The sequence below is a fragment of the Cucumis sativus genome, chromosome 3 (genome assembly GCF_000004075.3).
Source record: "Cucumis sativus cultivar 9930 chromosome 3, Cucumber_9930_V3, whole genome shotgun sequence".
Taxonomy (NCBI): domain Eukaryota; kingdom Viridiplantae; phylum Streptophyta; class Magnoliopsida; order Cucurbitales; family Cucurbitaceae; genus Cucumis; species Cucumis sativus.
Genome location: NC_026657.2, coordinates 9,070,466 through 9,097,103, shown reverse-complemented (window position 1 = coordinate 9,097,103; position 26,638 = coordinate 9,070,466). Strand labels below are relative to the sequence as shown.

Here is a 26,638-nt window from a genome sequence, read left to right as displayed (position 1 = left end):
CTGAAAGCCCATATCTCAAGATCCATATCAGCTCAGAGAAAGAAAAAAACAAGTCAATATACTTTCTAATAACCCAAAATATATTTCATTAATGTTTCTTAGTGTATACTATTCATAGTTTATAGGCAATTATCATTTACTAGGTTCACATTGGCAATTAAGTTGGGAATATAGTTTATATCTTTTCTAGTCTTGTTTAACAAAAAATTAATTGTACCCTCATTTTTATTATATTGAAATCTCTAACTACTTAAAATTAAAATAAGCCTAACTTAATTAATATATAAATGTAAATCAATGATATATTTATTCTTTTATTTATACTTTAAAGGCATAGTGAACATAGGACCAACGAGTATTGCTAATTTAAATCAAATATCAACTCGACACACATATCAACTATTTAAAGTATACAACTTTGTTAAAAAAACTATAGATTTTAATTTAATACTCTTAATATGTTGTAGTTGAATTAAAAAAATATATAATTCTAAATTGCGAAAAATAGCATGTCTATCAAATTCTTAAACTAAAAATCATATCATATGAATTCAAATCAAACAACACTTTTATAAAGCGGATAAATCTAGACACTTCATTAGATAGTCACTCCATAAATGAAAAGATTAATCTGATTAATAGTTAACAAAAACAAATTCATACACCAGTTGTGCTATGTTATAGTAACAAATGGTATTGTTACTACTATTACTGAAACTTATTTTTATAAGGTAAGTACCACAAAAAGAACCACCTCTAAACATATTTAAAAGTGGAAGAATACCTAATTTAAAAGAATGAACAAGAAAACAATAACCCACAAGCTCCTCTCTTGGTATTCTCAAGTGTTGAAGGTCCACATTCCCACTAAGCAAACATATCTTTAAGCTTCACTTTCTACAACCAAGGTGTCTATGCCAATTGTCTTGCAAGTGGAAGACAACCACAAAAGAAATAAAGAGAATGGTATTAAGAATAGTATAATTTTAATGTCTTTGGTCTACAAAAGCCACAACCTTGAGAATATTAAAAACCCTAAACCCCCATTTTTTCTCCTTCCCACTACTAAAGATAGAGACACCCCATTTCACCCTCAAATCTTTCTTTAATTTTACTATTATTTCTTTTCACTAACTTTGCCTTTAACCATTTGTCTTTTAGGGTATTATATATTAAGATATAGGGTACTATATCTACCCTAAATCCATCTATGTCTCACTAATCCTCTTGTACTAGATTGAGTTATATATATATTAAACTCGTAATTACTTTTGATAATAATATTCTCCATGTCATCGAAATTAGAGTATCATCGAATGTGGATGCAATAATATCTTACTTGAAAATATTATATGTTAGGAAACTAAGGACAATGTAATTGAAAAAGTTTCAATATTCCCTGTGTTGAAAAGTTTAGTTTCTCTAGTCCACATATGTTGGTCTCACCATATGGAATTTTGTTTTGATTCCTTTGATAAAATTTTAGGTTTATCCCTTTTAGTTTTTTTTTTTTTCATTATTTGTTCAAACTTGTTCGAGTGAACTTATATCTCGATCTCTAAACTTTTATATGATTATGTTTGCCATTGGAATGTTTAAGATTCACTCATTTATCAATAGTTATAATTTTAACCAATAGTACACGTAATATATTTTTAATGCAATACATTAGATCCCACGTATTGGAACTCTTTTATCTAATGTTTAAACAACAAATTACTAACAAAAGTACACTGTAAACATAATTCAACTGATAAAAATACATACTTAAAGTAAGATCGAAAGAAATGCGAAAAGCAAATAGATAAATGAACATGTAAGAGAGAATAACAAACACATGTGACTATAATGTTTAACGGATCAAAATTAAAAATATAAAATTAAACTGTGTGTCAACTATTTCAATATAGAGAGTTCCCTCGTCGATATCTTTATGAAAAAAAACATCAATCATTCTTAATTATAAAATTTTGAAACTTTTTTTTTTTTGATAAGAATGTTATTACTACTTTATTAATTTTGATTAAAATTAAGTTTGATAATAAAATTTGAGATATTTAATATGACTAATATTGTACTTGAGAACAAGAGTTTGTGGAATTCAAATTTTTAACTAAAATAGTATTTTTAATCAAATAATGAACGTAGTGGACAAAAAGGTAATTTCGTTTGTTCAAATTATGTCCTCGAGTTTGAAATAAAAAATAATATTATCTTCTGTTTTTTTAAAAAAAGGATTGAATGTGTAGAATTCCAATGGCAGTACGGTCTACAGACTACAGAGAGGAGACAGAGAGAAAGAGAAAGAGAGAGAGAGAGAGAGATCCGTGAAGGAGACATGAATCGTGTTGAGATTCAGCTCAAAAGGCAAATTCTTGTCGACAACAATGGAGAACCATGGTGGGTAACTGCTATCACTGGTAGCCGCACTACCAGACATCTGGGTCCCATCATCATCACACCCACCTCCTCTTCATCTTCCTCATACTCATACTCATACTCATTCCATTTTCTTCCTTTCAATCCAACCATTTTTCTGTTTTACTCCATCTCCATTCCCCCTCCATGGAACCACCTCTAGGTTTAATGCCTACCACCGGCATTGCCAGCGCTGGCGGCTCTTCCGGCGCCTCCAATGATGAGAATTCTGTTTCCAAAGCTAAGGAGTTGAACACCCACCAGACAGATTTGTCTTCTGAGGAGTTTTCTTCTCCCCCTGTTGAAGCTGAGCTCGAATTAGGCCTAGGGCTCAGTCTTGGAAATGGGGTTTCTGCAGGAAAGGGAAAACAGGGTCTTTGGGGTGAACGCGGCCGGATATTGACGGCGAAAGATTTTCCTTCGGCCATCTCTCCTGGTGGGTCGTCTTCTTCTTCTTCGGCTAGATTCTCTGGCAGACCTGTTGCTATTTCTGGTGTCAAGAGGGCGGCGGAACCTGTTTCCCATGACGGCGGTTCTTCTCCTCCGGCTGTCAGGTTGGTGGGTTGCTCTGTTTATATTCGATTGTTGGTCAAAGAGAATTGATATGAAATGAGTTTGGTGAATGAGCACTGTCAAGAGTAATGAACTTTTCTCTTTATAGAAATGAGGAATATTTAGAATCTTTGATTCTTAATTCCTCAAGCTGAAATCCTAAACTGTTTGTTAGTTTTGCATTTTTAATTATACCAGTTAACTGTAGAAAATAGATGGTCTCCTTGTTGCACTGTTAGAGTAGAAATAGTAATCGATGAACCGTTGTCTTTTTTTATAGGATCTTCCATAACATGCATATGTTAGAAGTGTGTATGATCCTGTTACTATATAAATAGTAATCGATGAACTGTTGGCTTTTAACAAGATCTTCCATAACATGCATATAAAAAGTTACAATTTGGTTAAATCTCACAAAATCTCCATTTTAGCGTCATTAAGATCCGTCTGAGTCTTGCTATAGAGTATAGATTGGCTGCACAAATTCATGGCAATACCAACCAAGTCTCGGTTGTCTTGATGTAGGGAGATGGGATGTTGATCTAAGCATTCCCTGATGCTTACTCATTAGTCATGAAACTGGATATCCTCTTTTTATGTTCATCGAAGCTCGTCTTTCCAATTGATTACTATGAACTATTCTATTATTCTTTGAAGCCATATCCTCATGCTTTTCGTGTTTTTCTATTTGTTTTCATTTTTCCTTTTGGATGAACCGGAAGCAGTCAGGTGGTGGGATGGCCGCCCATAAGAGCTTATAGAATTAACAGCCTGATTAACCAAGCTAAAAATCAGAGGGCTGGGGATGAAAAGGAGCTGCTTTCTCTCAAAAATAGGTCCAATGGTGTTTCAGAGAAGATCCAGGATGGCAAAAATACAAGTGCCACTGATACTGTAAAGGGCCCTGTAGGTTTTGTGAAAGTGTATATGGACGGAGTTCTAATTGGCAGGAAAGTGGACTTGAATGCCCATTCTTGCTATGAGACTTTGGCTCTGATGCTCGAGGACATGTTTTTTAAGTCTACAGGAAGTGTCCCATCCACCGGTTAGTTGCTTCGAAAGATCATCATGCATCTATCTATGGATAGTTGATAACCGAGAATGAGAGTATTTGTACTGACCAAGAGTTGTCTTTCTTTAATGTTTAGGCTTGAATGGAGGTCAGGATGAACAAGCACCAAAACTCTCAAAACTTCTGACTGGCTCCTCTGAGTTTGTGCTCACCTATGAAGATAAAGAGGGAGACTGGTTGTTGGTTGGGGATGTTCCTTGGAGGTATGCACTCACTAATGAAAAAGCATAGTGTGTAGTTCATATTCCTACTTCCTTCATGGTTCACTTATTTACCTTTCATTTCTGCTTTCATTTTTTTTTATTAGGATGTTCCTTGGCTCGGTTAAGAAACTTCGAATCATGAGGACATCTGAGGCAAAGGGACTTGGTATGTTTTCTCATAATCCAATCTTTTAGTTGATTTTGATATCGTTGTTTTAGTTTCTAGTTACTCCATGTCCGTAGTCTAATTAATAAAACCATCCACAGCTCCAAGATGTCAAGGAAGAAGTGAGAGAAATGGAATCAAGCCCATTTAGAACCATTGTTTTAACCCTGGTCATGTGAAGATCATGTGGAGTTAAGTTGGTCCACATGAGTAGAGATAGAAAAAGAGAGAGTGATTTTGATGATCTTATTCTTTTTTGCTTGTTTTTTTTTTTTTTTTTTTTGGTTCTCATTTATGGTTCTTGATTTTTTTGAATGGTTTTCTAAACCATTAACAGCCCCCCATCCCAAAGAAAGAAAGAAAGAAAGAAATCATCTTATACAATGCTACCCTACAGGCTTATGAACTCGGCCATGATTTACGACTCTCTTCACTTAAATCGACTAAAGTTGTTTTCTTCTCAAGGGAAAGCTGGAATCGGTTTCAAACTCATGATACTTTGCTGTGTTGGTCGTCTATCTCTTACAAGTGCATTTATTATGTTTGTGAATTGCGCCCTAATGTATCTTGTAACATGTTAAGAAGGTGAAGATGGTTTCATCTATTGCTTTATGTTTTTTCTTTTCAATTTGAAACTTCATTGTGGATTAAAGGTTATATGTTGTCTTATACTTTTGAAAACCTTTGCTCATGACCCTGACTCCATTACTGCTCATTGAAAAGCAACTTGAGTCTGATACGTTGATGGATTTGATCTGTCCTAAAAAAAAAGGTGATGTGATTTGATTCCATTTTGATGGCTGCATTAAGATCGAACCGTTCAGAACCAAAATGGAATGGTTTTGATCCAACTAATTATAGACCAACTTGCACTTTGATTATAACGTATGTTGTGAATGTGACAAGTGTTGAAAATTCTTTCCGAACTGACTATGTGAATTGTCGAACTGATTTTTTTCTTAATTGTAAATACCATAGGATTCAAGAAGTTGACTTCAAAAAATTAAAACGTTGATATTATTATATGTAAAATATCACTATCAAGCTAAAGAAAGCTTAGCATAGTGGTAACCTGACCTCCCACCATAGATATGATTATGATTAAGTTTTGTTGATTTATAGTCTAAAAGACATATTTGTCAAAATATAGTATACACATATCTAATGTGCTAGAAACTATTAATCCCTTTACCTCTTTTAGTTTACTACTTAGAAATTTAATATTTTATGGTATTCTAACACTTGCGCTGATTTCCAGAGTGAACGTATTTAAGCATAAAATTTATATTTTGGTATAAGGTTGGTAGTTAAAATTCAGGCCACTCACATTGTTATACTAACAAAGATGTTATATTTTTAAATTTAAACTATACTTAGATCTCTCCACGTTTGATGTGAGATGGAATGATCTTCACGAGTTGTTTTCTAAGCAACTAAGCCAAAGGAAGCACGAGTTGTAATATATGTTTGTATAGATTATTATAATTCAAATCATATCAGTAAATTGTATAAATTAGTTTATTAATACGTTACATTTATAAAGTTTTATAATATAAATAACTAAGGCATGTAAGCTATTTTAAATGTTAATCATAATAATATATTTAATATTTGAAATAAATAAAAATGGAAATATCCATCTATGTCGATGTGGCATTGTGGCGGGAAGTATCGGAAACCAAGGGTTTTCTGTTCCGGCGACGACGAGTTACAAACACCCTCCTCATTTCAAACCAAAACGCTTTAAAACTTCCAATCACAACAAGATTGAAGCTCACAAACCATCCATTTTTATCCACCGCCATGTACTGGGCGGCAACACGAACCGTTGTTTCTGCTTCCCGGTGGCGTTTTCTGGCTCTTTTGATTCGCTTCCCTCCGCGTAACTTCACCTCAGTTACTCATTCGCCGGCATTTATGTAATGACCCCTCTTCTCCTCCTTTGCTCATCTCTTCCATGCATCTTCGACTCTCATTATTCGTATTTTGTTTCAGTTCTGTTTTGGGTCTTTGTTTTTTCATTTGGTCATGTGGGTTTGGTATGTAGTTTGTAATTTCTACTCCTGTTTTGTGTCCACAGAGAGTTCGAAATTTATTGTAGCTTGTTTTATTTTTTTTAGAGATTGAGAAATGTGATATGGCGGTTGTGCATATTCCACATGTTTAGAAATACCCTTTATCTCAGTTTGGAGAATCTGGGGAGAGGGGTCTGCTCCTAAGAAGGTTAAGTCTTTGGAATTTTCAAAATTTTTTAAAGTAGTTGTTGAGCAATGATCGATTGATTTCTTTGGGAGAAGTTCCCTGTTTTGCACTTACTACTTTTCTGGATGTAAACATCTTCGTTACGGTATCATCTTGTATGCGGGGGACTTCTTTGGTTGGTAGAAGTAATTTAGGAATGACACTGGTACTGAGTGAGGTCACTATGATTTTCTACCTTGGTTTTTCTTGTTCTTCTAATTAACTAATTAATTTATTATGAGAAACATATAGATTAATGTCATCGTTAGAATGAGATTACAAAAGGACGAAAGTGCTGTGTGAGTTACGTATTACTTTTCTAATTTGTGGTTAATGTCTTTGGTTATTCTAATGTGTGGGATTTTTTCATACGTAAAAATAGAGAAAGGCAACAGCTTGAAAAGTTGCACTGTTGGAAAAGCAGAAAAGGTTCAAGAGGAAGCATCAAAGCTGCTAAGAAGTTTAAGGATAATAATATTCTCCAAGACAATAAGTTTCTTTCTCACATTTTATGGTGGAAAGAGGTGAACTACTAGCCTACATTAACAACTATCGTTTGCCATTATCTTGATGCATTAGTTCTTGTTCAGATGCCGTTTTTCATGGTACTTTGTTTCTTGAATTTGCAGACGGTGGAATCATGCAAGAAGCCGTCATCTGTCCAGCTGGTTAAGAGGCTTGACTTTTCCAACTTGCTAGGTTTAGATACAAACCTGAAAAATGGGAGGTGAGCTTGTGAGATAAACTTTGATTTGTTGTGGCATGTGCATACTGAGAATTGTTTTTCTGTTTGGTGGGCTTAAAGGTTGTCGTTCGCTTATATGGACTTGCGGAGATATTATGTCATACTATTTAGACAATTAGCAGCTATGCTTACTGTTTTGCAGTCTTAAAGAAGGAACTCTTAACTGTGAGATTCTACAGTTCAAGGCAAAGTTTCCTCGAGAAGTTTTGCTCTGTAGAGTATGATATTTTCCCTCTTGCTTCTTGAATTTATTGTGCCAATTGCCTATTTAGATGTTTATTTGAATTAGAATTATCTTACAGTGGTTTTGAACTTCTGGTTCTTTGCAGTGAATGACAATTTTATTTGTTTCTCTCTTTTCTACAGGTTGGAGATTTTTATGAAGCAATTGGAATAGATGCTTGCATACTTGTGGAATATGCTGGTTTAAATCCTTTTGGAGGTCAGCGTATGGATAGTATTCCAAAAGCTGGTTGCCCCGTTGTGGTATTGGATTTATTCCCATTTGATCTTTCTGTGTTTAAATAATTGAAAGCATCATTATTCATTTCTTACTCTAGTAACATGTTTTCAGTGTCTGAATTGTCGTCTACTTCTCAACATTGTCAAATTAATGAAAGCATTGTTAGGATTGAAACTTGGCCATATATTTTCAGTGTTTGTTTACTTTCTTTAACCAATTGAAAGCATTATACTGGCAGTTTCCATTTTTATTTTGGCAATGGCGTGATGCAAGTGCGGGATTAGTATAATTTTATTGAGTTTGCATACTTGCAATGAGTCTATGACTGTATTGTGGTACAGTCTTCAAGACTGTCTTTTTTCCCCTTTTTTTCACACATTAGGCTTCCAAACATATGGCGTGTTTAAAGTTTCTACATCAGGTTCCTTTTGAACTTGGTACTTATGTGTTTCATTTTTTGGGCTGTTAAGTTGGAAATCTTGTCTGGTGATCCTCGATTGAAAACGTGTTTCATTTTTTTCTGTTGATCTTTCTCTTTCAAGAATACCCGTACCACAAGCAGGGTACCTAATAATCATATTGTTTTTCTTGACCCTTTTAGTGTCATTTTTGTGGCTACATTTTGTGCTGCCAGTTGTCTTATTTAGGACCTCAAGATTGCCATTGATACACAAATATTTCATGATTTTTAATCTTGAACTTAACATCTAATCCTTTGTTGTTCTAAGTAAAGAACTACTTTGCAGAATCTTCGTCAAACTTTGGATGATCTGACACGCAATGGGTTCTCAGTGGTGAGCAATTATGATGATTTGATACTCTTATCTTCTGGTATTTTTTGGAAAAATATGCCTCACTATATTTTTCTTTCTTCTTCTTCTTCTTCTTTTAAATAAAATTCTTGTGGCGTAAGTCAATGTGGATGAGTACACTGAGAAATAATAATTCATGTTGCAGATCAACAAGCCAGTAGGGCAGATAACTGTTTTCTATTTTTTCAATCACGAAATATATAACCATATTTTTATCTGATTATCCCAGTGACATTTGCTATTATAGGCTGTTTTCTTAAAAACAGAAACGAGCCTCTTTATTAATATTAATAAAAGAGACCAACGCTCAAAGTACAAGAGAAATATACCAAGAGCAAAAAGGACTAATAGAACAAATACAGCTTAAAGTCGAGACAAAAGCGAACAAGATAAGAATACAATGAGCTGGACAAGACCCTCTAGAACTCAAGTAAAACAAGAACTAAATACAAAGCTATTATTATAGGCTGTTTTCATTATTTGAGTTTTGGACTCTTTTCCTAAGACTAAGCTCACAATCTGTAGGAAATATTGTGATACTAAGACCAGGGATTTCATACCTCTTTCTTCCTAGGGACTCCATTTAGTTCGCTTTGCATTTTTTGAGAAGTATATTTTTTAATTATGCTTAACAGTTTGTTTAATTTGGTTGTGTAGTGCATAGTGGAAGAAGTTCAGGGCCCAATTCAAGCTCGTTCTCGCAAAGGACGTTTTATATCTGGGTAAGTTCATGTAATAACTTGGAATTTTCTACTAAATCTTCATATTTTATGATCTAATGGTTCAATCCTTGACCCTTGGTATTATCGAACCCAAAATTTTAGGTTTTATAGTAATTGTTGTAAAATGGTGCTCAAACATTTGTTCATAAGGAGGAAGTTTCAATTGTGAATGAAAGTGGCAGAAGAATCAGAAGATTTAATGACTGAGTTCATCTATGTGTACAGGCATGCACACCCAGGCAGTCCCTATGTTTTTGGGCTTGTCGGGGTTGATCACGATCTTGACTTTCCAGAACCGATGCCTGTGATTGGTAGGTGATTTAGCACGTTCAATTGTTATTTAGTAAGATATTTTGTGTGGATTAGTATTCTTTCCTGTGATAAATATGGTGTACTTATTCTTCTGTTTTTTATGCGAACCTTTTTCTTGTATGCAAGTACTTCCTGATATTCTCGCTTTTGGATTTTTAATAATTTGACTTTTACCAGCTTATTGTTACTTACAATATTGAGTGCAACACATGCAGGAATATCTCGATCCGCAAGGGGCTATTGCATGAGCCTTGTCATAGAGACCATGAAGACATATTCATCAGAGGATGGTTTGACAGAAGAGGCCTTAGTTACTAAACTGCGCACTTGTCAATACCATCATTTATTTCTTCACACGTCATTAAGGAACAACTCCTCAGGTTTGTTGTGGTCTGAATATGCAGAACTCCTTTTTATTTTGTCAAAGATACTGTTTTCAATAATCCTCATTCAGAACCTTCTTTTTACTGTTTTCTGGTCAATAGCTTTATTGTTTCACCCCCCAAAAAAAGGATTATGAAATAATATTAGTGATAGGAAATATCAAATCTACAGGAATAGATTTTTCTTCCTTTTCTTGTGTTTAAAGAAAAAGTTGATGTGAGGATGAAATAATGTATTGCTATTTCATCTTATCAATGGAATTATAGTCGGTTCTCTCTCCCTTAAAAAAGAAGAAAATGGTACTGAGGAAAAAAGATACATGGTGAAAAGGAAAAGATATGAAAGAGAAAAACATCTCAAATACACAAGGTTTAGGAGATTCCCCCTCCCCCTCCCCCGCCTTGAAAATACCACGATAGCTGGCTTGTCCCAAAAAGTTCACAAAACGGTTCCCAATCATTACAGAATTGGAACATCAAAAAATTTAAAGTTTCCATGTTGTTACATTGTTACAGTATTATGATTGGCACTTAAACCTGCTTTGGATTGTTTCCAAGGACAAACAACGACTGAACGATACTTTAACTGACGTGTTTTGATTTGCATAGTTATATGAGGAAATGACCTCAAACTAGTTTTTCAATTAAGAAAATTATTATGGAGGCATGAATAAGGAACTCTGGAATTTAGCTTTTTTTTACTTTAGCACAAATATGATTAAAGCCATATGTACTGGTTGTTATACCAGATGCTTGGAAGAAGTATGCTGCTGTGTCTATGCCATATAAGAAATTTGTTGACTGTGTACTGTGTAGCATAATTTTGATTAAAGGTTCTTGGTTGTTGATGATTGGAAGAAGTATGCTGCTGTATCTGTGGCATTTAAAGATTTTTTTTCTTCTTTTTGACGGCATGCGCAAGCTTATAAGAGAGGCTCCTTATAGGCACTTGCCGCTGGGGTGAATTTGGTGAGGGTGGCCGGCTATGGGGGGAATGTAATCCCAGACATTTTGAGTGGTTCGATGGAAAGCCTCTTGATAATCTTATTTCTAAGGTATGCATTGCATCTGCATCTCTTCTATTTCTATCAATAGCACAGCCTGACTTTTTCTTTGTGTTGGTATCAATTTAATTTATTTTCTGATCATTCCCAGGTTAAAGAGCTTTATGGTCTTGATGATGAAGTTACATTTAGAAATGTTACAATATCGTCAGAAAATAGGCCACATCCGTTAACTCTAGGAACTGCAACACAGATTGGTTAGTTTTATTTCACTTGGATCCCTTATAAAGAAAAGCAATTTTAAATGATATTAAGCTGCATGTTCATACATCAAATGCATATAGGTGCCATACCAACAGAGGGAATACCTTGTTTGCTGAAGGTTTTGCTTCCATCCAATTGTGCTGGCCTTCCTGCATTGTGAGTCGGAACAATTTTTAAGTGATGTTGAGATTGCTGTCTGCTAATAACTTAGCTAGAATGCTTCTTCGTTGTGTGACCATTTTAAGTTGCAGCTGATTTTTCCCTTCTAATTTCTCATTTCTTAACTCTGAGGCATTATCAATTATAGTCACAGACACTGTTTCATTCTTTGAAACTGTAATTTCATGCCCACCATTTTTTTAGGGGAAACCACAACACCTAAAAGTGATTTCATGCACACTTATGCACCTATATTTTCGTGACAAGCGTGAAAACAAATTATTATGGGAAATATTACTTTCATTATCAAAGAGAGAGAGATTCGGTAAGTGGGGGAGATGAGATATCTCCACAGAACAACAGTTTACAAAAAAGAATTTGTGGTGTAAATTTAGGTTAGGCTACAATTACAAAAGAATTTAGGAGCAGAGGATCAAGTAGAAGCAAAACGAGTAACAAAATTTCAAAAAGAGTCATTGATAGTTTCTTGGCACAAAGATTCTAGAGTTTCTTTTAAGCTATAACCTCTAATGGTGGGCAAAGATCCCATTGGATCAAAGAATTTTTGCCTTTAGCATTAAACTGAGGACCTTCAACTAACTGTAGAAGGGCATCTGAAGCTTTCTTTACCAAAACTACTGCATTTTGATCAAGCTAAATAGTCTCCCCAACAATCAACGGTAAAGTTAGAAAAGAAAAAATTGTGCATCAAAGACTCACTCTTTTTACAAGGATCTCTCCATTTAGGAGATGGAGCATAATTTAAAGGGATCTTTTAGTTTATACATGTATTTAACTGTTCAAAAGAGAAGATCCACAATTTTTTTTGACTTTCTTAGGACAATATGCATTCCAAATAAGATAAGATTTTGGCCTATCCAAAGCTATTTTTTCACTATGAGCTTGAGAGAGATGATAATCATAGATTTATTGTGGGGGTCGTTAAAGTGTGGATACAATTAAATCTATTGTAACCCACCAACTTAAGTTTTTAGGTCAATCGATGTTTTAACATGATATCACAGCCGGAGGTCTTGTGTTTGAACCCTGTAATGTCTTTTCCTACCTAATTAATTAATATTGACTTCCATATTGATATAACTAAATTTGCAATAACCAACCGCTTAAGCTTTTGAGTTAATCAGCGATTTAACAAGATTTCTGCTTAGAGAGGAACAACAAAGTTGTAGAGATCACAAAAGGAAGTATGGTTTAAATTCTAAGGACTTTTGTAATCATCGACTAGGTATTTTTATTTTGCACTATAGGTCTATTTCTTTGATACTCAGTCTTTCTTTGGGAGAGTTGTCCTTTTTATGCCCTATTGTATTCTTTCATTTTGGGAGGCTTGTCCTTTTTATGCCCATTTGTATTCTTTCATTTTCTCCTAATGAAAGCTTGGTTTTTCATTAAAAAAAACACTGGATTTGTCTCTAGGTAGTCCAGTTATTTTATCAAAAGGTATAATTTCTTCTAGAGAGTTGTTTCCATTTATCGACCAAACTAGTATTGGATGATTTGTTCTTATTTTTAGAGAACCCACGATAGAGATTTCTTTTATGTATGAGTTCTGTAACCCATGATTTTAATTTTGTTAGAGTTGGAATAAGTTAAATACTTGCAAACCATGTAATATTGGTTTATGACGGTTCTGTTCTAGGTGCACTTGTGAGTGAGTTCTTTCTTGTTGTAAGAGGTGCTTGATATGTCAAATGTACTGAGTTATGACAATTATATTCACCTGGCGTCTCCATGTTTATGGCTATTTTTCATACAAAAGAAATTCCAATTTTAATAGTTAGTTTCTTTTGTAGGTATATGAGGGATCTTCTTCTCAATCCTCCTGCTTATGAGACTGCATCGACTATTCAAGGTGATTCTCCTTATAAATCTCCTTTCTTTTCTTGTTTTTGGTAAGTCTATCACTGAGATGAGTGGACTATGTTTGCTGCTATGGCATCTTGCAGTCCTCCCATTCATTTCTTATTCTGGTTTTCAGAAATCTGTCGATACTCTCATATGACTTTGTTACCATGTCAAAGGGAAGAAAAGTGAAATGTCATCATGTACTTGCTTTTTTCTTCTCAGGATTGAGCTCAAATATAATTCTTGTTATCCGTCAATGGCCCTTGAAAATCATATGATTTTGTTTCTGGATTGTCTTAGTGAGATATTTTGAGCTGCTCCATGAACTATTTATCAAGAGTGATGAAGGAGTTCATTATTATATTTGTCGTCAGAAAAGCTGGGGTTAGCAGTTCTGCGGTCTTTACACAGACAAATTGTAAATCAGTTTTTTATATTTCTGCAAATCTGTTTTTTCATGTAAAAGATATTATTGACTGACAGTTGTATGTGCTTGATAAAAGTACCTTTAAGTTTACGTAGTTATGGATGGAATTATACACAAACATTTTTCCTGCTGCTCTTCTAGAGTTAGCAGAATCTTCATGGAATATGCTAGCTAACATGCGCTTGTAGAACACCCCTTGCCGTTCCTTTTACAATGCTTCTTGGTTTTTTTGTTTGAAATGCTTAAAAACATTTTCTTAATCCTGTTCTTTTGCCAGCTATATGCAGGCTTATGAGCAATGTCACATGTGCAATTCCAGACTTCACTTGCTTTCCCCCAGCCAAGGTTTAATCCATTTTTATTGTGGAAGTTGGAGCGTTTGACTAAAATACATTTGGCATCCTGGCATCATTCATTTTCAGGCTTTTATAAGATATTTTTCTTACATTATTCAATCTGATTTTTATGTGTGGACTGATATCAACTCTTTATGGGTTTGCAATTAATTATTTCACTTTTCCTTTCCACGGCTTTGTTCCCTGCTTTTTATAGTTTATTTCTGTTAAGTGCTTTACTGCTTTCCATTTCTACATCTTGCCAATTTATGCATCTGTATAATCTCAAACCAGCGGTGCATTGACATAAATGGAGAGAAAGTGGAAGGACCATAATAGAACTGAAAGAAATCAAATGAGGGAATTTTTTTGTTTTACTGTTTGTCATTTTTAGGTACTAGATACTTAGTATGATGTTAGTTAAGGGGTATATGGGTAATTAGATAGATAGGGAGCTACTTGTAGTTATTGTATAAGAGTGGTTACTACTTGTTATAAATAGAGGGGGAGGGTAAGTGATTGAGAGGGAGGTTATTTTGTGGAGTGATCTAAGGCTTCGATGAGAGTACTCAAGAGGGAGGTTCCAAGTGCCTTATGCTTGGGTTTATCTTGTATTTTCTTATAGTTACATAACAATAAATTCAGATCTTGTTCTTGTTAGGAAATATCCTAATAGTCATTAGCTTGGATTTAAGTTAGGATTGGGAGATACTGATAGACTCAAGTTTTCTACGAATTTTGTGAATTCTATTGTTTCATGGTGAATTTAGTAAAACCATTCTATATGTTCTTTCCAATTGAGGCATAGACTATCATATAAATTTGTTTGACTTGTATCTATATGTTTTGCAGCTTGTGAAGTTATTGGAAACGAGGGAGGCGAATCATATTGAATTCTGTAGAATGAAGAATGTACTTGACGAAATATTACAAATGCACAAAAATTGCAAGCTAAACAATATCCTGAAATTGCTGATGGATCCTGCATCTGTGGCAACTGGGTTGAAAATTGACTATGATACATTTGTAAGTACTAAGTAGAATTCTTTTTTTTTTTTTTTTTTTCCCACCAATCTAAACTGCTAGTATTAACTTTTTAACTATAATTTTAATGAAATAATTTGACTAGGCATGCTGGAAAAGGTTGCTCTGTGATTATTCATTAGTGATCATGAAATAATTTTATTTTTTATTTACGTTTGTAGGCCTAGAAGGAACTTTGTGTTCCCATACTGCATGGTTCCACTTTTAAATCATTGTCATTAGTCCTAAACAGGAAAGTGATAAGTGTAAAATGGTAAAGCATTTCATATTACTTCCTTTGTTCACCTTTTATGTAGTCTTTTGTTTGTTAACTGTGCTTAACTTTGCTTATCCAGTACTGGTTGCTAAAAAATCATCATAGCTATCCTAGCTGATATTTTGAATGTCAAGTATGGTTTATGGGTGCGTGAAAATCGTTTATTCTCCTAACTGGAAGTGTTCTACATTTGGACTTTAGTTTTTGCTTTATTAGTAGAATACTTCGCTTTTAGTAGGAAATGAAATTGGTATTGCTAATACAAGTCTTTCTTTAGTCTGTTACATCTGTTTTCCTTGTTTTTATTTAGGTCAACGAATGTGAATGGGCTTCCAGTAGAGTTGATGAAATGATTTTTCTTGGTAGTGAAAGTGAAAGTGATCAGAAAATCAGTTCTTATCCTATTATTCCTAATGGTTTTTTCGAGGACATGGAATTTTCTTGGAAAGGTCGTGTGAAGAGGATTCACATTGAAGAATCTTGTACAGAAGTTGAACGGGCAGCTGAAGCACTCTCCCTTGCAGTATGCTTCCAAATTCTAAGGCTCAATTTTCCATTTGTTATGGGATAATTTCATCTGTTCTTTTTTTTTTCCAGCTTGTCTTTCTAAAAGTTGATATTGGTTCTTGTGTAGTAGTTCCTCGCATGTTTTTCATGTTTAATAACTATGTAATTGTGATGTTTATTCGAGGGTGTTTGGTCCAAGGAGTTGGAAAAGTAGGAACTAAGAGTGGAGTCTTGTTTGGCCCAATGAGTTCATAGGGCCCCATGACTAAAAAACGTCAATTCTATATCTTATTAACTCTTTACACAGTGCACACCATGACTTTATAATTCATTAGACTTTACAACCCCATTCACTGTCCATAACATTCCCTAAATGTTTAGTTTTTTCTTCTCAATTTTGGTTTTTATATCATTATAGAAAAGTTTATTTAATTAAGGATATTTGATAAGGTATAAACTTTTGGGGCATATGGTATCTATTGAAAGTAGAGATGTAGAACAAACACAAATTTACATGGAAACCCCAGTACATGGAGAAAAACTACGATGCTGATATTTCTTATTATTTTCTTATAATAATAAAGGTACAAAGGGAAAAATATTTATAGGCAACATGAGCCTAATTAAAATAATAAAAAATTAGGGCAAAGTAAATCTCAACTACCCTTGGGCTTTCAACATAACCCAAGCCCACCATTTCTAAAAGTATCAAGGAATTTTCAAGTATAAATTCATAAATGAGTTTCAAATTCTTTGTAGGAAATCAAGCTGAAAGTCCAGCTTCAGCATGATATGGGTTACAGTTCGGCCTCTTTTGCAAGCTAAATTTGTCGAGTTTGCTGCCTGAATATCTCATGCTTCTCTGTCCCCTTTTGTTGATTAAATGTTCCCAATCATTTAATCTCCCTGATCATTCTTAAATCTGAACTCTATCAGTTAGTGTCTTTGTTATTGTCTTGTTCTCCCAGACGTTTACTTTTACAAAGTACTAATTTATGTTTATTGCATGTCTTTTCTACTGGTGTTATTCTTTATTTTATACATGCAAAGTGACCATTTATTTAATTTGACCCTGGTCATTTAATGCAGGTTACTGAAGATTTTGTCCCAATCATTTCTAGAATCAGGGCTACTAATGCACCACTAGGAGGTCCAAAGGGAGAAATATTATATGCTCGGGACCATCAATCTGTCTGGTTCAAAGGAAAACGGTTTGCACCATCTGTATGGGCTGGAAGCCCTGGAGAAGCAGAAATTAAACAACTGAAACCTGCTCTTGATTCAAAGGGAAAAAAAGTTGGGGAGGAGTGGTTTACCACGAAGAAGGTGGAGGATTCTTTAACAAGGCATGTAGTTTGTTTATTGTACTACTCTTTTTGAAAGCTCTCTCTCATCATTTTTTCTTCTTCTGTTCGAATAAATAGTAAGCAAGTTTCTTTTGCTCCAGGTACCAAGAGGCCAATACCAAAGCAAAAGCAAAAGTAGTAGATCTGCTGAGGGAACTTTCTTCTGAATTGTTAGCTAAAATTAACGTCCTAATATTTGCTTCCATGCTACTCATAATTGCCAAGGCGTTATTTGCTCATGTGAGGTTGAATCTATATGCTTTCTCTATCCCTCTTTTTCCCTCTCTATTGTCTACAGAAATTAGAACCTTTATGTACTGTCTCAAAGATGGGATGCTTACAGTAGGAACATATAAAGTTGAAGAAAGAAAAGGAAAAAAAAAACTGGAATTTTCTAGGAAGTTGAATAAGCTGTATGAACATACAAAGTTGAAGAAAGAAAAGGCAAAAAGAACCTGGAATTTTTAGGAGGCTGAATGGTTGCTAATTAAAATCTGTTAACACAATCTCTTGGTAAGTGATGCTAAGATGAAGCAATGTTGAACTTTTATATGTCATTCCAAAATTTATCTGATACTTTGACTGGTTGGAAATCAGAATCAGTAACATAGTTTATTATATACGTACATACAAACTCTTACAACGTTATTTCAACCCTATGTCATGTTACGGTCTATGCATTGAGGCATAAACATGGGAGAGTGAGGGAAATATTTTGAATTTTGTCAATGAAAGTATATTTCAGTCTCAATTTTTGGAATTTTAATGGAAGTATATTTCAGCCTATCAATTTGGAATTTTTGTCTTTTGAGTAGATTTTTATCGGTGTGACCTACATGAGATTTCTATATTATCTGTTTACTATTCTATAGACATTCATGATGTTGGGTTTCCCTTGATTCAGATAATAAAATTTCTTAGTGATGATATCTCTCTTTGTATAATGCCTTCTGGTTATTAGTTAGTGTGAATTAATGAAATTATGGACAGTCTAGGCAATGTTAACTTTTGCAATATAGTGAGCAATTACTGTTATATTATTGATATCTATTTTACAAACACTTATATCTTAGTATACTTTTGGAACTCCTTTTTTTTTCCTGTTAATGAGGTGTATTAATTTCAAAGATTGATGTTTTTGTTTTTAAATATTTTGAAGTGAAGGGAGGAGGAGGAAATGGGTTTTTCCCACCCTTGCTGCACCCAGTGATAGGTCCAAGGTATTCTTCAGCGTACTAATGTTCCAAATTTACATATATGCATACTGTCAATTCTCTACATTTTGAATAGAAAATAGAAATACTGCTATTCCTTTGTGTCTTTGGGAATCATTGATTAGTAGTGATATGGTTTAGGGTCCTAGAAGTCTTGCCTTCTGGATTTCCCAGTGCAAGGTTTATCATAGCGGCTAACTATTTGGAGAAGTTTTGGGGATTTCCTTTGAGAAAGGACAAAGATTAATAACAAATGCCATTTGGTTAACCGGAAAGGAACATTCTTACATTTTGTTTTTTTAGGGAAAATGATTTACCTAATGTTACAAAATTTACAAAAAGTTCAAGGAGGTTGTAGAAATCCCTTTCAATGAGCAAATCTTACCAATGAAGAAATAGCTATAACATTTGTCTTGCTTACACCAAGCGGCTGCTGTGTATGTAATACGGTGAAAGACTCAAAAGAGTAAATGTAGCTCCTCTTCTTTCCATTGAAAGCTATGTCATTCCTCTCTAGGCAAGTTATCCAAAAGAAACTTCTGATCAAGTCCAGCTCGCAATATTTTAGATTACCTTTTGAAAGTCCGGTCCCTATATTGTAATTACAAAACAACCTGCACAAAAGGAAGGAGGAGACAACTTATCTAAGAAAACTATAGTCTCTTTCCTTCCAAAGAAGCCACAGGAGCCTTAGCTAGATTCTTTCAAAGCACTGTAGAATATCTTTCAAAAACCACCATGAGAGAATTTAGCCATCCAATGATCCATAGACCTCCGTCTACAACCCTACAGACCAAACATCTTACCAAAGAAGTTCCAAACAGTTTCCTCAACCTCACAATTGAGCAGCAATCAGTGAGAGATTCCTTACCTTTACAGCAAATTAAACATATAATGGGAGAAAAGGACGCAAGAAGTACTAGTCAAATTACCATAAGAATAACGATCTTTATACTGTCTAAACTCGTGACAAACTCATCATTTATCGTATTTTCTTGCAAAGAGTTCTATTGCATGAAGTATTCCCTCTTGAGGTACCTCCACTGTCCTTTTGCCTGCTAGAATTTATATATTTTATTTTATTTTTTCTTTTAATATTCACTTAGGTTATCCAACTTATTCTTAAGACCATGGCATTTGTTAAGGATACAAGATTGGATAACTGAATTTGGTCAACTGAGAGGTGTGGAGTTATATAGTTGAATATTACTTTTGCCTAACATTCTTGGACGGTCTAGATATAGTAATTTCTTTACTTACCATTGATGATTGGGAATCTTGCTAGAGTTTGAAACTTCAGGATGTGCGAGAATAATAAGCTCGGAGGTCAACTATGAGTTTTTTACTTCTTCAATGTAACAATCAACTCGACTATCCTTGTATTTGGATAAATAGAGGATCCATTTTGTTTGTTTTATTTCTTTTTATCTGTATGTTTTTTGGTTTTTGATCGCATGAGATGCTTTTAGTTTTTTGAGCCAGCATCAAAATTTGTTATTGAAGTTTGTTTTATTCATTTATCCTATTGTCTGCAGAAATATTGTTTATATATATATTCTGATTAGCTTTTAAAATAAAAGCAGGGCATAAAATCATTGGAGGGGAAAGTTGCGATGAAGCTGGTTGGTCTATCTCCCTATTGGTTTGATGTTGTCGAAGGCAATGCTGTGCAGAATACTATTGAGATGGAATCATTATTTCTTTTGACTGGTCCAAATGGGGGTGGAAAATCTAGTTTGCTTCGATCGATTTGTGCTGCTACTTTGCTTGGGATATGTGGATTTATGGTACCGGCAGAGTCCGCCCTGATTCCCCACTTCGACTCAATTATGCTTCATATGAAATCTTTTGATAGTCCTGCTGATGGAAAAAGTTCTTTTCAGGTAAGCAGCCATCTGAATGTTATGCATTTGAAGAAACTGTGTTTCATTGAAGAGTGATAGTTCATAGTTTACAACAATTAGATTAGGTGACGGGAAATTAAGGTATAAGCATCTTATGAACAGAAATGTATAATTCCTTTGAGCTATCTTTTTATCCTTGAAGCTGAGAATTTAACGTTGTGATTCCCAAGTGTATGGTCAGCTTGGTATCGTGTTTCCAAGCATTAGTACATTTTTCCTAATAAGACTAAACAAGTTCAAGATTGTCCATTTCCAATATTAGCCTTTGGGAGCTTCTGTCATTTGCTGCATGTTTGATAAGGAAAGGGTATGGAGAACTTACGCTATTTGTGATTCTAGAATCCTCTTTTAAAAAGACTAGAATTTAAGATGGTGAACTGATTGTTTTTGGTTTGCTAAAGTGAAAAAAAGTATAATAGTCATTTGCCTCATTTTAAATATGTTTTATTTATAGATGTCAATTTCTTGGAGTTTATATGATCCTTTTGATAAGAGCTCTCAGTCCTGACTTATTTTTATAATTTTAATCTTCATAAGTTCAGCAAGAGTTATTTCTGAGATTATGTACTGTGTTCAGTAAAAGAGTCTCATCTTTGCAGTTGCTTCTAAATATTCCTTTGTTTCAATGATTCCCTCTCAGGTGGAAATGTCAGAGATGAGATCCATTGTCAATAGAGTAACGGAGAGAAGTCTTGTACTTATCGATGAAATCTGTCGTGGAACAGAAACAGCAAAAGGAACTTGTATTGCCGGGAGCATTATTGAAGCTCTTGATAAAGCAGGTTGTCTTGGCATTGTCTCCACTCACTTGCATGGAATATTTGATTTGCCTTTAGATACCCAAAACATTGTGTACAAAGCAATGGGAACTGTTTCTGCGGAAGGACGCACGGTTCCCACTTGGAAGTTGATTAGTGGAATATGTCGAGAGAGCCTTGCCTTTGAAACAGCAAAGAATGAAGGAATCTCTGAAGCTATAATTCAAAGGGCTGAAGATTTGTATCTCTCAAATTATGCTAAAGAAGGGATTTCAGGAAAAGAGACGACAGATCTGAACTTTTTTGTTTCTTCTCATCCAAGCCTTAATGGTAATGGCACTGGAAAATCCAATCTCAAGTCAAACGGTGTGATTGTAAAGGCTGATCAGCCAAAAACAGAGACAACTAGCAAAACAGGTGTCTTGTGGAAGAAACTTGAGAGGGCTATCACAAAGATATGCCAAAAGAAGTTGATAGAGTTTCATAGAGATAAAAACACATTGACACCTGCTGAAATTCAATGTGTTCTAATTGATGCAAGAGAGAAGCCACCTCCATCAACAATAGGTGCTTCGAGCGTATATGTGATTCTTAGACCGGATGGCAAATTCTATGTTGGACAGGTACGCCTATTGACTTTTTATTTTTATTTATGATCTTTCATTCTTGTCATGAGTGTACGCAGCATTGCTGTGGGTCATTTTGACAAATTTTCATATGCCCTTTCTTGTTGCATATATTTCATAGTCAAATACACTGTTCAGTTATATTGGAATTTATACTCATAGTGAACTCTATCTCCCTCCCTTGTTGTAGACTGATGATCTGGATGGTAGGGTCCAATCACATCGTTTAAAGGAAGGAATGCGGGATGCTGCATTCCTTTATCTTATGGTGCCTGGGAAGAGCTTAGCTTGCCAACTTGAAACTCTTCTCATCAATCGACTTCCTGATCACGGGTTCCAGCTAACTAACGTTGCTGATGGAAAGCATCGGAATTTTGGCACAGCCAATCTCTTATCCGACAATGTGACTGTTTGCTCATGATTCAACAGCTTTTGGTTTTCCCATGTACAAATTGGTCAGATGTTTTGATGAGAGCAAAAAATCGATTCTTCCTGCTGGATTGTATATTATAGATTAGAGAAATGAGTTATTGTAGGGTGAACACATGCTGCAGTTTCCTTTTGTTCTCTTCTGCAGTTATTAACTTAATAGATTTACACCAGCAGATAAGATCAAAGTTTTGATGCAGGAAGTGTTTAGGCATTGTACAACTTACATTAGATCCACCTTCCCTTCCTTGCTTGATTTGGTTGAATATTATTTTGGTGACTTGGTAAGGATGAGATATTACTAAGTAGTGTGCATTCACTTCAACTGGTCTGTGGAAGGAAAATGGCCATTCCTAGTATATTAAGTAATGGAGTAGCTTTCTTTTTCAATATTCATTTCTTTACAACTCTATTTAATCTTCATTGCTACAAACCATTCTTTCAATTTTGGAAGGATGTCTCAACTAGTTGAGAACGTTTAGTTAAAACTATAAATTCATGAAACTTTCAAACTCTATCAAACTTTGAACTTCAAAGCAGTTTTACATAAGAAGATGAAGCAAAGAAAAAGATAGTTTTTACTCCTTTTTTGTACTCATCTAGATGAATCAAATTTAAAAAGATTAAATTTCATCAAAATGAATAATGAAAACTTCAAAGTGATGAAAAAGATACCTTCTAGCCATGGAAGTTTCTTGTATTTTGATCCTTAAGATAAGAGGTGGCCAATTTTGTTACTTTGTGAAAAAGGGTTTTGTGGTATTTGGGTCTCTCTTTCTTGTTCCATTTGTACCACTTGACTTGTATTCACTGTTGGGTTTTAGCCATGGAAATTTCTTGTATTCACTGTTGGGTTTTACATTTGTCAAATTATAGGTGACTAAGTTTGGCTTTAGAGCAATTCTCTAGATTTTAGGTATTGAGGAGAGTACTAATTTTTCACCACTTATACAACAAATTCAAACTTAATCGAATGAAAAATTACATTTTTCGAAGATACAACTGAATGGCTCGAATTAAGCACATTGTTAACAAATGAATTCTTTGAAGCAAAAGAAAAAAACAGAAAAAGAAAAAGAAAAAGAAACCAATAAAGAAAAAGAAGAGTGGAATAACTCATTTTCAGTTGGTTAATTTCTGTGGGTTCAAAAGGTATGTACAAACAAATGTTGATGCACTGCCTGGAAAGAAAGAAAAAGAGGGTGGTGAACAATCGAAGCCAAGAGATGGTGATGATGATGATGAAGAAGACGAATGAATCAACAAATTCAAGTGGGAGAGAACTTGCAATTGATCTCTCAATAATGGTTGGGGGCCAAATAAAAAAACAAACGTGTTTAGATTTTGAAAAAAAAGAAATGGAGAGGTAGGGAGTGAGTGATGAATTGAAAACAAAGTGGTGGTGGATTGTGGAGAATGGAAAATGGTGTAAGAGAGTAGAGATATCAAGCCAAGAGCCAGAAGTTTCTGTGGGTTTTGGTGTTTAAAAGATAGCCTGCATTTTGTCCCTTCTTTTGTACAGCAACACAAGTGCATTTGCTGTTCTCAATCAAATACTCTGCTGTGTCCAACATTTTTGCCCCTTTCATTGCCCCTCCTGTCCTTCTATATCTGCATTTAAACAAATAAATAGCTTAGATGATTGAGACATATATTTACGATGAAAAAATTACAGAGGTTTTGAAGCTCTCCATCCTCATATAGTTGGAACAAAAAAAAATAAAGAGAAGAGAAGATAAACTTCCAATATTCAATTGAAAAGGACCCATAGAGACCTATGTCACAAAAGGGTTGACACATATATATGCTTTTCAAATTATCAACTATTCTTCCCAACTGCTTAAAGTTGGAAAACATTCTAACTTTGCTGGATAAGTATTTGGTTTTGAATATTATGCTTGATATCTGCAATTTCTTTACAAATGGTTTTTTCTATTATAACTAAATATTTGAATTCATAGCCCTTTAGCTACGGATCTTCAAGAAATATTGATTCCTCTTTCTACCCAACAAATTTATGGCATTCTTTGTTTTGAACTATCTAATTGTCAATTAGAATCTACGACTCTTTTTTTTTTTTTAAGAAACATTCAACTTTTCCATTGTCTTTTATTTGTCATCAGTTTTTGCTCCACCTAATATGCATCTCTTAACCAACTTAACCTACTCGACTACAAATCTCCAAGACATATTCAAGTCAACAAGTTAGCACATATTTCACCTTCATAACATGCTCTAAATTATCTTATATCCTTATAAAACCTTAGTTTTTCTTGTTTATTAATTTGCTAAGCCAAACTCCCGTCCACCCCACTGATCTTTGAAAATAACCTACCAAATCTAATAACATTCCGATACCAAAGAAATTGAAGGAATAACAAAAACTGATGACAAATAAAGACAGACAATGGAAGACATGCTCATCCAACCAAACCTACTTGACTTATGGGTCTTTGTCAATAGGACCGCTATGAATTGAATTCATTTTCTACGAGTCTTTGTCAAATCCATCTATAAGGGAACACATGCCCATCCAACCAAACCTACTTGACTTAAAAGATACATGCTCATGCACATTCAAAAGCATGAAAGAAAATGAATTTCATTGATGGAGGGAGGGAGGGAGGGAGGGAAGGAAGAAGAAGACAAACCCTAAGATAGCTGTGGAGAGACTTCGCCTCTGCCCTATGACTAGCAGATCAACACCGAGAGATTTGGTTTGAGCCATAATCATGGAGGCTTTGTCTTTGCCTTCCAATTCAACTCTCAACGTCCCCACTTCCAGTTTCGGATGAGCCTTCTTACAGGCCTTCTTCATCTCCTCAAGAAAATCCACCTCCGCCGTAGCTCCTCCTCCTTGTCCACCGTCGGAAGCGGCAGTGGCAGTAGCGGCAGCATGAACATTATTATTATTATTACTATTAGTAGATCCACCACCATTAGGTCTCTTAAGGAACGTAGAAATAGCGTTCCTCCAAGAATTAGGGTTATCGATATGGAGGAGAATTACCTGATCATTATCCATAAGAGCATGCGAAAGAGCATACTGGAGTGCAGCGGCGGACTCTCGGGTAGGATCTACTACCACCATAACCTTTCTAGAAGGTGCCGTCGACGTCCGCCCTCCTCCCATGGGTTCCGACCGGCGATGCTACCATCAACAGAAACAGCAGCCGCCTACGCCGGTGAACCCAGAAGAGGAAAAGAGAATTGGATCAAGATGTTGTTGATATTGATGTTGATGAATGTGAAGGAAAAGCAAAATCAAAAGTGAGAAGGAGAAAGCAATATGAGGTGGTCATTTTGGTTTTAGTTGGTTTCAAAACTCTAACTATATTAACAAATTCGACCTTTCTTTTTCCCTTCCCATTACACAAACCTTGCCCTCCACCTCTGCCTATTCTTAGGAATCAACACAATCCACCATTTCCTTCTGATTCGGTCAATGCTCTCTTCTCCTCCTTCCTTTGTTTTTGCCCTAATTTCCATTCTTAATCTTCATCTTCCCTCCACTACTCATCAACTGTGGGCGTGCCGGAGTGGTTATCGGGCATGACTAGAAATCATGTGGGCTCTGCCCGCGCAGGTTCGAATCCTGCCGCTCACGTTTTGTTTCTCTTTTTTTTTTTTAATAAAATTATAACTAGTCAAGTATTGTTAATATTATTTAGCAAGGGAATATGTCATCTATGTAAATCTATCGTTAACAAAAAAACAAAATATTATTTTTTAGTTTTCATATATTAAAATCTCTTGAAAATGTCAAAATTTAAGTCTTACATTTTCAATTAATCATAAATTTAAGTAGATAGAAAGAAAATGAACATAAATGGAATTTTTCTTCCCAATTTGAGAATATCTCAAAACTAGTTAAATACATATTATTTAAAAACTAAAATTAAGGAATGTGATTTAAATCTTAAAGGTGGCATGTAAATATATCAAACAAAAAAAAAATTAAGTATATGAGATTGATTTAATTAAGAATTCTTACTTTAGTAGTTCCCTAGTAGAAAAAAATACATATTTTGTTTAAAACTAATTCATAGTTTAATAAAAAAAAAAACATAAAATTTTCATTTTAATATTTTAAAACATAACCCTTTGAAAGTTTGGACCAATTTTTTTAAAAAAATTGTTTTTCAATAAATTCACATTTGTTTAAACTATTTTAATAAAAATGGTTTTAAAATATATTTTATCGAACACTTTTATCTTTTTCAAAAAATTTAAATAAAACACTTAAAAATGCACTCCGAGCACACTCTAAACCTAAAAATTAAACTCACTATTTAATCGAAACACGAAAACGAAAGATAAGAAAAGTGTAAAAAAAGAATAAAAGGTAGAAAAGAGAAATAAAGGAGAAGGGGAAAGAAAGATAGCATTGGAAAATAAGGAGTGAGAGAG

The 26,638-nt window shown here is 34.4% G+C and overlaps 3 protein-coding genes and 1 non-coding gene across 7 annotated transcripts; 3 read left to right on the top strand and 1 right to left on the bottom strand.

Moving 5' to 3' along the window:
- The first annotated feature begins 2,267 nt into the window (after positions 1 to 2,267).
- Positions 2,268 to 5,116, top strand: LOC101223006 (auxin-responsive protein IAA13). Of its 3 annotated transcripts, none has more exons than XM_031883249.1 (5): positions 2,268 to 2,972; positions 3,696 to 4,015; positions 4,119 to 4,245; positions 4,350 to 4,411; positions 4,749 to 5,105. In XM_031883249.1, the coding sequence occupies exons 1-5, from the start codon at positions 2,566 to 2,568 to the stop codon at positions 4,814 to 4,816; spliced, it is 984 nt and encodes a 327-aa protein (XP_031739109.1). In that variant the 5' UTR covers positions 2,268 to 2,565; the 3' UTR covers positions 4,817 to 5,105. The 3 variants fall into 3 exon arrangements, with proteins under 3 accessions (XP_031739109.1, XP_011650911.1, XP_004134035.1); XM_011652609.2 differs by having other exon boundaries at positions 2,269 to 2,972; positions 4,809 to 5,116; XM_004133987.3 differs by having other exon boundaries at positions 2,271 to 2,972; positions 4,513 to 5,105.
- Positions 5,117 to 6,046: 930 nt separating this feature from the next.
- Positions 6,047 to 22,618, top strand: LOC101209091 (DNA mismatch repair protein MSH1, mitochondrial). 2 transcript variants are annotated; one of them, XM_011652608.2, is made up of 22 exons: positions 6,047 to 6,330; positions 7,035 to 7,176; positions 7,282 to 7,379; positions 7,540 to 7,615; positions 7,764 to 7,883; positions 8,607 to 8,654; positions 9,330 to 9,394; positions 9,620 to 9,705; positions 9,922 to 10,086; positions 11,035 to 11,144; positions 11,245 to 11,350; positions 11,438 to 11,513; positions 13,331 to 13,389; positions 14,087 to 14,154; positions 14,997 to 15,170; positions 15,755 to 15,967; positions 17,041 to 17,297; positions 17,399 to 17,542; positions 18,457 to 18,517; positions 20,095 to 20,394; positions 21,056 to 21,796; positions 21,990 to 22,618. In XM_011652608.2, exons 1-22 carry the CDS (start codon positions 6,215 to 6,217, stop codon positions 22,218 to 22,220), a joined length of 3,456 nt encoding a protein of 1,151 aa, XP_011650910.1. In that variant the 5' UTR covers positions 6,047 to 6,214; the 3' UTR covers positions 22,221 to 22,618. The 2 variants fall into 2 exon arrangements, with proteins under 2 accessions (XP_011650910.1, XP_011650909.1); XM_011652607.2 differs by having other exon boundaries at positions 20,092 to 20,394.
- A 529-nt stretch (positions 22,619 to 23,147) lies between these two features.
- LOC101222608 lies at positions 23,148 to 25,822 on the bottom strand. The gene is made up of 2 exons (XM_004133985.3): positions 24,880 to 25,822; positions 23,148 to 23,839 (listed from the first exon to the last, which is right to left on the bottom strand). The coding sequence occupies exons 1-2, from the start codon at positions 25,359 to 25,361 to the stop codon at positions 23,674 to 23,676; spliced, it is 648 nt and encodes a 215-aa protein (XP_004134033.1). The 5' UTR covers positions 25,362 to 25,822; the 3' UTR covers positions 23,148 to 23,673.
- TRNAS-AGA lies at positions 25,754 to 25,835 on the top strand. The gene has a single exon. It is a non-coding gene; the product is annotated as a tRNA-Ser (tRNA).
- Positions 25,836 to 26,638: the final 803 nt, after the last annotated feature.